This window comes from Colias philodice, chromosome 31 (assembly GCF_061535455.1).
Source record: "Colias philodice isolate Cphi_HAF_F1 chromosome 31, ilColPhil1 Martin Lab GWU primary, whole genome shotgun sequence".
NCBI classification, from domain to species: Eukaryota; Metazoa; Arthropoda; class Insecta; order Lepidoptera; family Pieridae; genus Colias; species Colias philodice.
Window position 1 is genome coordinate 2,314,331 of NC_143116.1, and position 14,959 is coordinate 2,329,289.

A 14,959-nucleotide genomic window follows, 5' to 3' on the forward strand; every position below is an offset into this window, starting at 1 on the left:
ACTATAGAAATAAAAGTAATTGCCAAAATTTTGTCGCCTGTGTCGATAGCCCGCTCATAGCGGGGTCAGTGAACTTTAGTTTTTTTTGTTCGTTTGTTTGCCAGACACCATTAATCATTATATTGATTTTGATGTGTGCAAAAAGTTTTCTCGGTAAAAAGCTTTGAATATTGTATTTATTGACAGTAAATTTTAATTTGTTGACATGTTAATTATTTTATTTGGAGAGAGTCAAGAATTTGGTTTAAATATGAACTCTGATGAACTATCTGCCTCCCGCGGTGCTGCTCGCGTGGTAGACATGTAAATAAAAGTATTTTTTTATATTAAGTAAGTATCTGGTTGTTATATATACCTATGAAATTTAAGACAATTTCTTTGTAACAAAAAATTGACCAACTGATTCAATCAGATAATCTTGACGTGTCTTCTCTAATCTTAAATATATGAGAGTGTGGTGTCCCTGCACCGCTCGGCTACACATACCGTGTTCCCGCAGCACAATGCGGGCTTGTCGAGTGTGTTCCATCGCGATACGTGCAGTGGAGCGCGGGAGAGAGGCTTTATATTGAGACGATCGTTAAGTTTAAGTCTATACTATTTCAAATACAATCTCACCGTCTACGAATGTATGCTAAGTGTCGACTAGAGATAGGGGTGTCGCTTCTGTCTACTCCATTGGTACAAAGAGCTTGCTTTAGAGACGCCAAGTCCTATTATATAAGACTAGCTGCGCTCTGCGGTGTTACTCGCGTGGCTCTGCTCCTTTTGGTCTTAGCGTGATGATATATAACCCATAGCCTTGCTCGATGACTGGGCTATCTAAAACCATTTTCAAATCCGACCAGTAGTTCCTGAGATTAGCGCGTTCAAACAAACAAACTCTTTAGCTTTATAATATTAGTATAGGTCATACCATCCACGACATCAACGTCGAAGTGCAGCGAAGACTTGGCGGTGACGCGCAGGCGGTAGTCGCACGCGTCGCAGCGCACGCTCAAGTGCCAAGTGCCGGCTAGAGATCGGTCCGTCACTTCTGTCGACTCGACTGGTAGAACGGCGAGCCTGGTCAGGGAAAAAGTCAGGGAAAGAGTCAGGAGAGTCAGTAAAGACTTTGATAATATAAAAGATGAACAGACAGTCCCGGCTTCGCCTGTGGTACATATATAGCCTATAGCCCTATAGCAGTCAGGGATTAGGTACGTATTCAACGGTGAAATAATTTTTGACGTCAGTCCAGTAATTTTTTGCGATTAGAGCATTTAAATGAACAAACACACTCTTCAGCTTCTTTGTTATTATAGGCTATACATTTTAGTAAGTTTTCGTTTGCTGTAGGGCTTAGATTATGATAATATTAATTACTGTTAAAAATGAATGTCCTTAACTAATAAAAAGGTAAAAAAAAGCGCGGTACAGCTACTATTATCAATCATTCATTTCATTAACAGCCTAGGCACTTTATTAAATGGTACTCACGTGTCATCAAGCGATGTCGGGAACACCAAGTGGACGACCCTAGGTGACGCTCCCTCCGCGGTAGACGACGGCGAGAAGGCGCGGATGGATGACGCGTTGTAAAGATCTATTTGTGCACCTGTTGGTAAATGAATGAATGAATAAATGAATGAAAATATCGTACGTACTTCAAACATTACATTAAAATATAACAAGAGCGTGTGTGCCGTGCACACGTGTCAGAAGTAAAACTTTTTTGGCAAGATTCAAAGATACGAACAGCGCAGCGCATTTTTCAATGTCAAACTATTATCGACATTGTTCTCATTGAAATAACATACACCTTCAAGAAATCCCTATGGAAAAATCTGTAGGATTTCCTCAAAGTATATTATATATAAGTGAATTATTTCGTTATTTGTTTATTTGAAATTCTGGTAAAACGAAAATCAAATATAGCATAAAACGTTTGTAAACAAACTTAATGACAAAATAGCGGACAATAAAAAATCTAATATAATATACATGTGTGCAAAAAAACTCGAACCGGCCGTGGCCATATATGGTAAGATCTACCATATATGGTATACGACCATAACCCGGTTAACACGGCCTCTGTGGCTTTTACCTTGCTTTGATGATCGAGATCACGCGGCAATATATCACGGTGTTTAGTCTTAATTAAATGAACGGTTTGCAAAATGTCGTGACGATGTGTCGTACGATATTGGTGCATATTAACGTGACGGGTGTGACGGAATGAATTATTTTAGCTGAGATAGAAGTATTATATATAGAATGCAATAGAGTGAGACAAAAATAAAACTTTGAAAAGCTTCATACATTACCATGTCGCTATACTTTTATCTTATCGTAATATATTTCATGTCGTCGTTATAAAGTAGGTACAATTTATAAAACCTATGTATTTTCATGGTAGAGCAGGCCATCACGTGTTTATGTTGTTGGTTGAAATTTTATTGAGAATTACGCCGCGGCCGATTCAATCACTTTGAGTATCAAAAATGACTCAATCCTTTTTGGAAATCAAGCTTCATTTTTGTTCAAATTAAATAACTTTTCCTTAAAGTTTAAACTAATAGTCACATCCGTTTCCTATGAAATAATAATTTAATGAACGTTAAAATATCGTAACGATATATTACAAACGACAAATAACTACCATCGTTCGGCGGGTACAAAACTGCATGTTCAACAGCTCCCTCCAAGTATATCTTCAATGCTGTAACTCCGTTATCTATGGGGAGACCAAGGGATAACGCCTCCCCTTCTCCCTTCCTCATGAGCAGTGTCTGGAATGGATAGCATACGATGTTTACTGCTTTCTATTATTCTAGTTTACCATTGAGATATACATATGGAGACGACACCGCCTACATCACTTATGTTCCGCTCAACATAAGCCATATGGCTTAACTGCACGCTCATTTTTTATTTGTTTTAAAGTGAAACGCATCAAATATGCCTTCGTGTGTGTTACGATATTGCACAAATAATACAAATAATACGGAAAGTGACTAACATAACTTTTCATCGGTAAGTACCTAACTAGATAATAATTTTTAAAACTTAGAGCAAAAAAATGGCGCACAGATTTTGTTCGTGGTGTCTCCTCCATACGTAGTAATATTATCTCAATGTAGTTTACGTTTTTTTTTTCATAAGAACCATCCTCGTACTTCAAGGAATATTATAAAAAAAGAATTAATGAAATCGGTTCAGCCGTTCTCGAGGTATGCGTTTACCAACATATTTTGCGATTCATTTTTATATTATAGATGTATTATTGCTTCTTACATCAAATTCTTCGATTTCCGGATAGGTTTTCACTCTGGCTTCTCGCCTGGGCGCTTCTGTTGGGGTCCACTGCTGTAGTTCAGCTAGCATGGCTGTGTCGTCGTCCTGTCAAATCAAATCAATAATCAAATTCAAATTCAGAATCAGAATAAGATTCAAATTCAGATTTAAGTTCAGATTCAGAAGGCAGGGTCACTACCAACTAAGCCAAAAGGTCAGTCAACAGATTTATAATGAGAATCAGTTCAGGAGGTTACCATGATGTCTTAGCAAATATTAAGTCCAGTGGGGGAAAGGGATGGCGCTTGACGATCTATGTAGCGCTGTCATGTTTCCATACTGGAAATAATACTGCTATAAGATATAATGGTATGGGAGCAGGTACAATTTAAGTTGAAAATCAAATTCTAGTTGAATTCAAATTAATGAAATAAAGCATTGTCCAAGTTAGTTAGGTGTATTGTAATAATATGATGCACTATTAGTTTAATTATTTTAATTTCATTTCAGTTCAAGAGAGTACTACCACCTAACAAACGGACAAACATATAAAAACCACTATTTTTTTTAATTAAAAAATACTAGTTATTATTGAAAAGTATTTCACGGGCAAGGATGATCATTATAAGTTATAACGTCAATGGAACGATGGCGGGTTTTTGTTTATTTGTTTTTTTTCGAAAACAAAACGCGATAACCTTTAAGTTCTGGTTTTAGGTCTGGTACATCGGAAGTGGGCAGGCTAAATATATCTTTGTTTTTTATGTGTCAATGACCGATCGGAGTGGATGGTGGATGAAGTGGTAATGGGTTCGATATGAGGAATAATATTATATCTATACTAATATTATAAAGCTGAAGAGTTTGTTTGTTTGTTTATTTGAACGCGCTAATCTCGGGAACTACTGGTCCGATTTGAAAAATTCTTTCGGTGTTAGATAGCTTATTTATCGAGGAAGGCTATAGGCTATATATCAACGCTACGACATACAGGAGTGGAGCCACGGGGGTGAAACCGCGCGGAGCAGATAGTTTGTAATATAGTTATGGCTACCGGAGTAAATTTTTTGCTTTGTTGTTTTTATTGGAACTAGATCTTTCGATTCGCCTGCACTTTGCTTAAAAAATTTCGGTGTTCGTTAAAAATTGGTTAGGACATTTAAAAGATAACCAGGCAAGCAGAAAGACGAATGTAAATTTACTTGTGGCTCTCATATATTTTATTGACATTATTAAAAAATTAAGTCCCTCTTTATCAAATATGTACTAAAATATTCAGAGCTACGTATTCCCTACTTCGTTTTCATACCGTATTAGGCATAAAATATGGGAGGACAGTCCCTTATACATTTCGCGGATCTTAAGGAAAAAGCCCTTTTCTACTATATGTGAGAGATGTTACGTACCGTATCCGGCAGTACGTATGGTAGGACTTCGCCCTCCGTGTGCGATGACACGTTCCTCAGATCCTGGAGCGCCAGCTCGGACTCCGCTGACGGGTAGGTGGGGTCCGTCCACACTGTGTATACCTGTGGAATTAATGTAAATTGACTACACATAATAGATTACAGTCTTGTTGTTTTGTTTTTAGATACATTTGTATCGATATCGCAATCTAAATTGAAAAAGAAAAGTATTGTATTATGGGTAGCTATGTCTATATATTCGTCTGCTGTAGAAAGAAATTTTCCATAGGCGTCGAAGTATATTTATATTAGAGGCAAACTGACTTATGCTCTAGCAAGCGTCGTTTGCGTTAAAAATATCTCTTCTTTTTGCAACATTTTTCATGACGTTTTCTTGTGTTGTTATGTAGTCTGTACCCAGAAGTTTGTCTATGTTATAACATGGTTACATATGTTTGTGTGCTGTTGGAATCTGGGGTAAGACGTTTTTCATATAAGTAGCAAATTTATTAGGTAGCGTTGCTAGTTATCTAAAGTATGTAATTTTTGTAACTGATGACTTGTGTTTTGCGGCCTGAACCATACCTTCAATCGTTTTTCAACCAGAGCTCTCAAAGCCAGAGGCAGGCGCTGCGCGTCGCCCGGCGCCCTGTCAGTGACAAGGAATAGGGCGCTGTCGTAGGGCACCAGCTTGGCTGCTGACGCTAGGGCGCGCATGGTACCATCATTTGTTGTGCTCGTGTAGACGCCCTGGGGGGAAGACATTGTTTGAATTACTTATAAGTGATTTAGATGCTTTTTGTTACAAGGCATTTTGATGTGACTAGGTTATATGGTGTTTTTTTGTGTTAAATCGTCATGGTTTTATTTTAATTCAATTAATTTCAAACTACTAATGTATCGCGAGCTGTTATTCCTCGCAAATATATAATAATTTGGAAAATCCAAAAGTGCACGCCTCATAATTTTTTTTAATAAATATTTATTAATTATTATTTTTGTTTATTTAATAACAATTAAACCACATCGAATCAGACCCTGAAAAATGAAAGGGTTCTATTCCTGAGCATACTCAAGCGTAAGAGAAAAAAAAAGACTCGATTAGTAAAGTATTTCGGTCGCTATCGTGTTAACAAGAAAAAGGATCCGCACATACAGACACACGGACGTCCAAGACAGAACTTTTTTAAACTGTTTTTTAACTAGTTTAAATAACAAAAATGACATCAAAAATATCATGAACGTTAAAAATTGTGTTTTTTCTTAATATGTGTGTGTATGTATTATCTTACAAGTGCAATGTATGATACATAAAGACATTTTAAGTTTGAAAAATCAGATGTTTTGCGCGAAGTGACAGTAGTACCCACCTCAACGCTTCGCTTATGAGGCGTGCAAAATTGTTATGGATGATAGGCCGAATTGCGAATTTTCTTTAAATAATAAGAAATTAAAATTGTATAAACTGTATTTTATGAATACAGATGAGTAATACGTGTTTCTTTCGTTAATTTTAAAAGAATTCACCACGTCATGAATATTAATTTTCAAGTATTAGTTATTATGGTGAAGCGTTACATTGTTTCGTTTTGTCTTTTTGTTTGCTGACACGCTTCATCAGTTCTTGGTGTAAGGTCGAATATATTCGTATGAAAATTCAATTATTTATGGAAAATTGTATTATTTTCACAATAATGGTATGTGGGTGTTTGGTTTTAAAATTTTGTAAAATTTGTAATGTTTATCAAGATTAAGTGTTTGTTGTATTTTTAATTTTATGAATGTAAATTCAGGTCTTTTTGTTGTCTTTTTCATTGTATTGTTAAATGGATATTAGATTTTAATCTATTGCATAGCTTCTATCGCGTGCCTTGAGCGCGGCGACCGAATATAAAAATTCCGTAACGAAAAACCCTAACACCCCCCAATCCAACCGGCACAGCGATGCGATGCTATGCAATAGCTTTACCGCGGCAGTCCTCGAGTGCCACACGTATTTTTAATCTGGTTTTGTCATATTTCACATAGACAACTATTAAAGTGACAGGTTTAAAGTTAGACTGTGTTTAAATTGTTTTGTGGTAATACCATAATAAATACCTCACCTGGTATTTATGAAGCAGTTTCGATAAAGCGCTGCTCACAGCTCGGTCACCCATCGTGCTGGAAGGTTGTAGGTAATGGCGGGAGCGCCAGTTTACTCCTGTAGGAAGATATTTTTTTATCGTATCAATATATATGTATGTATGTATGTATCTATATTTATAATGAATTTGTTTTGAAGCGAAACTTCTTAAGGCGCGTTTAAGTGAGTGAAATTTCAAGGTCGCGTCATGGCAATACCGTCATGTCATGTAGTAAGGTGACGATTTTGGTATTTTTGAATCTTGCCAAAGAAGTTTCACTTCTGACACGTGTGCTCGGCACTGTATACGCTCTTTTTTTCATGTAATTCTATGTTCATTTAATTGGTATGTAGATACAGATATTTTGATTTCTATATAGGTATATATGTATTAATATTTAAATAATCTTAAATAAAATTTAATTTGTATAAAATTAAAAGCAATAAAATTGTACTATTAATTTATTTTTGTAACGGAAATGAGCTATTTTTAACCGTCGCGTCGTTTTCAAAAAGACGGAAGCTTTTCAATCTATAACATTATTTTAAAGCTTGTTTTTTTTTTAAGGGCATTAATCTCAGGAATCACGGATCCGATTTAAAAAATTCTTTCACTGTTAGATAGTGCATTTATCGAGGGCGAGGAAGACTATAAGCTATATACCATCACGCTATGACCACTAGGAGCGGAGCAGTGCGAGTAAATCGCGGTGCACAGCTATAGTTTCAATATTTTTCAATATTACTAAAATGTCGCCTAATTTATAATGCGCCGTTTTATATATTTTTAGACTTATAAAAAGGGTACCCTAAATATGTGATTATTCGCATACCATTCTATATTCAAGGTTATTTTATTAGGATTTGCGTGATCAAATAAATATAATAATAATATAATGCAGACATAATTGAAAATTGGTGGAAAAGTCAAGGTGCGGATAAATTAATTGAATTCTCAAGTCTAGGTATGCTGTGTGACCTATATTGTATTCAGGTCTATCGCAAATATCAGTCAATATTTTGAATACGATTTTTAATAGCTTCACCTGTATGTTTGTATGTAACCGCCTCCATAAAGGTGCTGTTCCACCAACAATGTGCGAGGATGTGTAGCGAGAAATGTGTTTGTAATAACAAACCATATATTCTATATACTGTGGTATTAATATATTATCTAGTTATTGGGGGTCTACCTGACCCCACTTGATTACAATGTCGCGCTGTTAGTATAGATTTACGAACCGCGGTTTTGCAAAAGCTAGTATTAAGGCTTACCTAATATTAGTAGGTAAGTATATTATATCCTCGCATAGCATTTATTTTCCTCGTCTTTTCTGGGTATCCTGGTAGAGATCGCTGCCAGCGATAATTCTGCCTACTGTACATTTTTATATTATATTGTTCAGTTTGTAAAATGTATTCTATAAGGTGTACAATAAAGTATTTTTCATTCATTTATTATACATACATATATCTAGTTTTTGGGGGTCTATCGAACCCCACTTGATTACAATATCGCGTTGTCACGTAGACCACGCTTCGCTGGCTATATGGCGCGTGACGAATGGTGTCCAATCTCTTACAGTTGGTCAGTCAAGGACGGTGTGACGTAATAATGTTGAATTGTAATAAGTTATCGGTTTAGGTATAGGTGGTGTAGATTGAGCTAAGAGCGTATACGCACTATGCGGGTAGCCGCATTGCGGGTAGCCGTCCGGCTGACCGCAAGCACAATTATGTACGTAATATTCATTTCTATGCGCACTGTGCGGTCTGCGGTAGACGCATCGCAGTGCGCATAGAAATGAATATTACGTACATAATTGTGCTTGCGGTCAGCCGGACGGCTACCCGCATAGTGCGTTTACGCTCTAAGGGTGTGTAATTGTGTATACTTCCTGGCTCATAGATATCTCGCGCCGTTCTTTATTTGTTACATAGCTATGCCCCGCGGTACCCGCAGTACTCCGCTCCTGTTGGTCATAGCGTGATGATGTAGCCTTCCTCGATAAATGGACTATCTATAACCGAAATAATTTTTCAAATCGGACCAGTGTTCCTGAGACTAGCGCGTTCAAACAAACAAACAACAAACTCTTCAGCTTTATAATATTAAGTATAGATTAGTAGATACATACGTTCATTGAGAATAATAATTAATCGATGACACCTCAATAACTTCCCATAAAGAGGACAATACAATGACTCAAGTGATATTATATTTATACTAGTTTTGTGTGCGCGGCTTCGCCCGCTTTGTAGAAAATTTTATTAATCAATCGAGATTTTTTTAAGTGGGAGTAAAGATTGAAGATCGCTTCATGGCAATACCATTACGTCATGGAGTAAGGCGACGATTTTGGTATATTTGTATATTTCCAAAGAAGTTTCACTTCTGACACGTGTGCTCGGTACACACACGCATTTTTTAAACAGCATTAGAATGCTGTGAAACTAAATAAACCATCTCTATCTATTTTAAAAAAATCGCATTGAAATCCGTTGCGTAGTTTCAAAGATTTAAGCATACATAGGGACTGACAGAAAGCGACTTTGTTTTATACTATGTAGTGATATATTAACTTTGATATATTATGTATAGTCATTGTGTGATATACGTTCTATGTTATCTTCTTATATATAAAAATGAATCGCAAAATGTGTTGGTAAGCGCATAACTCGAGAACGGCTGAACCGATTTCGATAATTCTTTTTTTATTATATTCCTTAAGTACGAGGATGGTTCTTATGTAGAGAAAACGTAAACATGTACCACGGGCGAAGCCGGGGCGGACCGCTAGTTTATAATATTAATAACAGATTTTTTTAACCGATAAAACATAGATTTTATCTAACTTCCTACTAATATTATAAGCGTGAATGTTTGTTTCTCATTCACTCAAAAACAGCTGATTCTGTACCAATCAGCTGTTTTTGAGTGATAGATAGATTAGATTAGCATATAGGCTTTTTAATCGATTAGGTATCATACGAGCGAAGACGCGCTTATCTCCGAGTCAAATTTCATACAAATGTGATCAGCCGGTTTTGCATGTAGGAGTAGAAACATGCTTTTAATATAAGTTAAAGAGTGTTTTTTTTCGTTTATTTTTAACGATATTTATTTCTGTTATCTTTTCAGATAATTTATTCATATTAGATATAATTAACGTGAGATTTTATTTTGTTGCAGGTATGTTATCTTCTGGCACTTAGCAGATATATTACGGTAATGTGTAACTACTAAGTACTATAATCTCATCAAATTTGGGCTATACTTTAACTTTAGATGTCAAGTATGTACCAGAATATTTCTACATATAATATCTATCGAGAATCATTTTAGTTTTAGTGAACGCGATTGCGATTTCGTTCTCGTGAAAAAAAAATTTTTTCGATTCCCTTATTTTATTTCAAAAATTTATATTTAACTTCTTATCTCGATTTACAGTGTTATAACAATGAAGAAATCTAATATTAATCAATTAGAACTATTTTTACGTAATACATATTTCCTTATAGATAAGGGGCTGACTGCGAAATTTATTTTTTATCTGATATTATGAATTATTTTCGAAATTTTGTATTTATTTTCCTCAAAATGGATTTAAGCCTATTTAAGTAGACTTGCATTGCGAATAAATATCTATCTATACTAATATTATAAAGAGGAAAGGTTTGTATGTATGTATGTATGGTTTTCACGCATAAACTACTGGACCGATTTTGATGAAATTTGGCACAGATAATCTTTAGACCCTGAGAAAGAACATAGGCTAACTTTTATTGCGAAATATGTACCACGGGCGAAGCCGGGGCGGACCGCTAGTATATAAATAAATACACATTGACAAATTAAGATCGATAAGGGTGCTTTTCAACCAATAGTGCGTGAGGATGTGTAGAGAGGAACGAGTTGTAAATAACCAATCATATCGCTTCATTTAGTTTGAAGTTTGAAGCGATACTATTTGTTATTTACAAACACGTTCCTCGCTACCACAGAATACATAATAGTAGCTAAACGCTACAGAACGGACACTCTCCGCCTCCCGCCAAAATTAAACACTTACCTCACCCCGCACGATCAGTCTAAAAATGGTCCATATTTTTCTACAGGGACGATACGCAACGAAGCTTCAACGAAGATTGACAACATTAATCAAATTGACTTAAAGTAATTTTATTATTTTGGATTTGTGATTATCGTTTTTCGTAGAAAATGGTTAGATATTGTGCTGTTTACGGATGTATTTCATCAGAAAAACGCGAATTTTTTTTTACGCTAGTCAAAAATGTGCCAACCATAAAGCGTTAACACACACATTTGCAGTCTCTACAGTGTGACTGTCAAAACGATGATTTTGTATGGAGTGTCCGGGGTGTGTCGCTACACATCCTCGCACGTTATTGGTGGAAAATCACCCTATATTTCATTATTAACTCGCTTATAATAGCTTCGGTGGCTGTGGTCGGTGGCCCGTTTGTGCCCAGTCTTAGAGTAGGTTTTATATGCATATAATCGTTATATCTTTGAACTTTTCATCGAAGTTTTCCGTGTGAATCGACCTTTGTAGTTTGTAGCATTATGTGTTCATTATGTAATATATAATAGCACGCTCGTATTTTATCGACATCTGACAAACATAAATAATAATTATTACGATACAACTAATAGCCCATTGAGTGTCGTTGCGTGATTGTTTCTGTTATTGTATGGTTTTTTGTTTAATTCTAGGTGATTTCCTTGTTTTATGGATTAATTGGCTTTGGCCAGGTTTGCTTCGATAGTAGCATAAAAAGTAGGCTAAGAATGCGGTATTTTAACTATCTAGGTGTAAGATATAGCGTCTATAATTTGATAGTAGTACTACATAACTTTTATAGTATTTTCGATTTTGTAGAATATTTTAGTCGAATAGTCGTACTGCGGTAAAGCACGGGTTGAAATTTTCAATTTTGACTTTTCTTTAATAGACTTAAGTGTTCTACTTCAATCAAAATTATCTAAAATAATATTATAAAGCTGAAGAGTTTGTTTGTTTGTTTGAACGAGCTAAGCTCGGGAACTGCTGGTCCAATTTGAAAAATTCTTTCGGTGTTAGATAGACCATTTATCGAGGAAAGCTATAGGCTATATATCGAATATATTACGCTATATTACGCTAAGACGAATAGAAGCGGAGCACTACAGGTAAAACCGCAGGGCGCAGTTAGTACATGATAATTGAAATAGTCGGAAGCTATGAACGTAGGTACATTACGTTTTATTGTTATTTCTTGCAGTTATCCTCAATATGGCGGATGCCAAAATTCTCACAAAGTTGAATATAATTGACTCATCCGTGAAAATTTTATACCACCTTTTACAGTATTTCTGCAACACATGTTCCCTCGTAAGTGCATGTTATAATCTGAATCAAAATATATAACTTATGCGTAATACATTAACTTTGATCTAACTGGAAGAAAAAATACAAAGTTTAAATGTAAAATACATCTCACCATTAGAATCGTATCCCACGATCACGATATCGGTCAAATTCAATCCATCAGCGGTCACATCGTTCCATACAGCGAGCGCGCGCGCCAACGCGTCCGTCCTCAACGGCACCAGGACGCCGACTGGCGGTCGCAGCCACGTGTCTTCGAGCCACGCGCGGAGGGTAGAACTCTTTGTTGCTGCGGGTAGCGGTTTCGGCTTGTCGAATGTACGCGTGTCGGTTGGGGGTGGCGTGTCCGCTGTAAAGAGGGGGTAGTTAGATTTGTTTTGATTTTCAAGTGGTTAAAATTGCTTCGTCTGTTAGTGTCGATTGTTCTAGGTGTGTCAATTAGTTTTTATTTAAACTTTTTCGTCGTTTTTGGTTGATTGTCAGGGAAAGTACACTAATTTTACAGTCAGTGCTGCATAGTTAATTTTTATTCGTTAACGGTTAGATCAATAGAATTGAAAGTTAAAGAAGATGGAACAGATATTTTTCTATCAATGTTAATTATTTTTATAAGGGCCGATTTTTCAATGCTTGGATAAAACTTATCCGTCCAATAAAGTATTACACGATAATATTAAAATGTCACGTAAACTGTCAAATACGGGCAATTAGAATACGTTTATAAAATGGTAGTTTTATACATTATTCGACGAATAAGTTTTATCCAAGCATTGAAAAATCGGCCCTAAGTAAGGTAAAGTGTTAGCGAAGCTAAATGATATTTGTGAAGTTCATTCAATTTGAAAAGTAACTCAATAGCTTAATGTAATAATTCTGGTTAGAGAAAACTGAACAAAATAATTATCAAAAATAATTAAGTCTCTCTGTACTGCAATAAATAATTATATCTAGACAATTCCAATTCAATTATGATCCTAGACAATAAAACTTACAAACATTACATTATGTATGAGTAGTATATAATATCTAATTACATAAACAATAACAATCGGTACATAGTATAAAACAAAGTCGCTTTTTCTGTCCCTATGTATGCTTAAATCTTTAAAACTACGCAACGGATTTTGATGCGGTTTTTTTAATAGATAGAGTGATTCAAGAGGAAGGTTTTAGTATATCTTAATGTATATAAATCTCGTGTCACAATGTTTGTCCTCAATGGACTCCTAAACCACTTAACCAATTATAGTAAAATTCGCACACCATGTGCAGTTCGATCCAACTTGAGAGATAGGATAGTTTAAACATGTAGGTACCACGGGCGAAGCTGGGGCGGACCGCTTGTAATTTATTATGTTTTAGACAAAGCGGGCGAAGCCGCGGGCGGAAAGCTAGTACATATTACATAAACAATAACAACATTCTTCAAATGAGAAAAAATGCAAGCAACAGTTTAATTTACACAAATATGTTATTTGTAAATTTGTTACATTCTTTCAAATATATTATGTATCATTTTTCTGCATTCTTTTATAAATTTATTACATTCCTATCTAACTATAGACCGGATATTTCCTTGGTACAAAATGTAATGAAAATACAATCGATCTACCATTATCAGTTATTTTACTTTTTATCCGACGCCATTTTAAATTAAAAATTTCGCGTTAAAACGTTTATGTATACAAATCTAATATATATTATAAAGGCGAAAGTTTGTAAGGATGTATGGATGTATGGATGTTTGTTACTCTTTCACGTAAAAACTACTGAACCGATTACAATGAAATTTAGCACACATATAGAGGGTAACTTGGATTAACACATAGGATAGTTTTTATCCCGGAAATCCCACGGGAACGGGAACTATGCGGGTTTTCCTTTGCAAACGCGGGCGAAGCCGCGGGCGGAAATCTAGTCAGTTATATTTCTAACTTCGTTTAAGTTACAGTATAAATTAATTATGTTAACCAATATTAGAGAAACAACTTTCGACTATTAAAATATATTTATTTTACTTGTCTGCGCCATAAAGAGTTTTCGAGTGTAGCTGAAGGAAAATTTTCATAAGTTAATGTCTGATGAACAGTATAAATTAACAGCCGGCTCTCGGACTAAGTCGTTAAAGTAATTGCGGTGACAAAATATTGTAATAAATTGCTAGTTTTTGTAATTTACGCGCAAACTGTGAAACATTTAAGTGACCGCTAGTTTAAGAGCTTGATGCCGTTTCTCGTTTAATTTCTATGTCATTTATTTTTCGCGAATATATTATTATAAAGAGAGAATTATTAAGCACTAGCGGTCCGCCCCGGCTTCGCCCGTGGTACATGTTTACGTTTTCTCTACATAAGAACCATCCTCATACTTCAAGGAATATAATAAAAAAAGAATTATCGAAATCGGTTCAGCCGTTCTCGAGTTATGCGCTTACCAACACATTTTGCGATTCATTTTTATATATAAGAAGATTATACAGTATACCATTGCATAACGGTCTACTGCTTTAGTGCTTTGTAACGTTGAGTATTTATTACGTTGAAAATTTTACATTACAACGTCAATACTGAAAAAGTAATGTGTGATTTTTTTGGTAGTCGTCATATCAAATGACATAATTCAAATGCAATCTTTAAAAAAAACCTCAAATAAAAAATCAACAAACATAAGATGATAATAAATAAGAAGATACAAAAAATTATCGGACTAACAATATTAAAGCAGTTGCAGCGCTTATATTCAGTAGGAGTATCTACTAC

The 14,959-nt window shown here is 35.3% G+C and overlaps 2 protein-coding genes across 3 annotated transcripts in view; one reads left to right on the forward strand and one right to left on the reverse strand.

Moving 5' to 3' along the window:
* Positions 1-14,959, forward strand: part of PAPLA1 (Phosphatidic Acid Phospholipase A1) — a 92,432-nt gene that overhangs the window by 19,845 nt on the left and 57,628 nt on the right. The window lies entirely within an intron of this gene.
* The window catches only part of LOC149475103 (uncharacterized), a 60,827-nt gene that overhangs the window by 16,688 nt on the left and 29,180 nt on the right, over positions 1-14,959 (reverse strand). For both annotated transcript variants that reach the window (XM_089713832.1, XM_089713831.1), the window contains exons 4-11: positions 12,313-12,549; positions 6,788-6,885; positions 5,268-5,432; positions 4,683-4,805; positions 3,277-3,381; positions 2,642-2,771; positions 1,480-1,597; positions 917-1,065 (exon numbers count right to left, since the gene is read on the reverse strand). In XM_089713832.1, the coding sequence (XP_089569958.1) occupies positions 917-1,065; positions 1,480-1,597; positions 2,642-2,771; positions 3,277-3,381; positions 4,683-4,805; positions 5,268-5,432; positions 6,788-6,885; positions 12,313-12,549 (1,125 nt within the window). The remainder of the gene's footprint in view (positions 1-916; positions 1,066-1,479; positions 1,598-2,641; positions 2,772-3,276; positions 3,382-4,682; positions 4,806-5,267; positions 5,433-6,787; positions 6,886-12,312; positions 12,550-14,959) is intronic.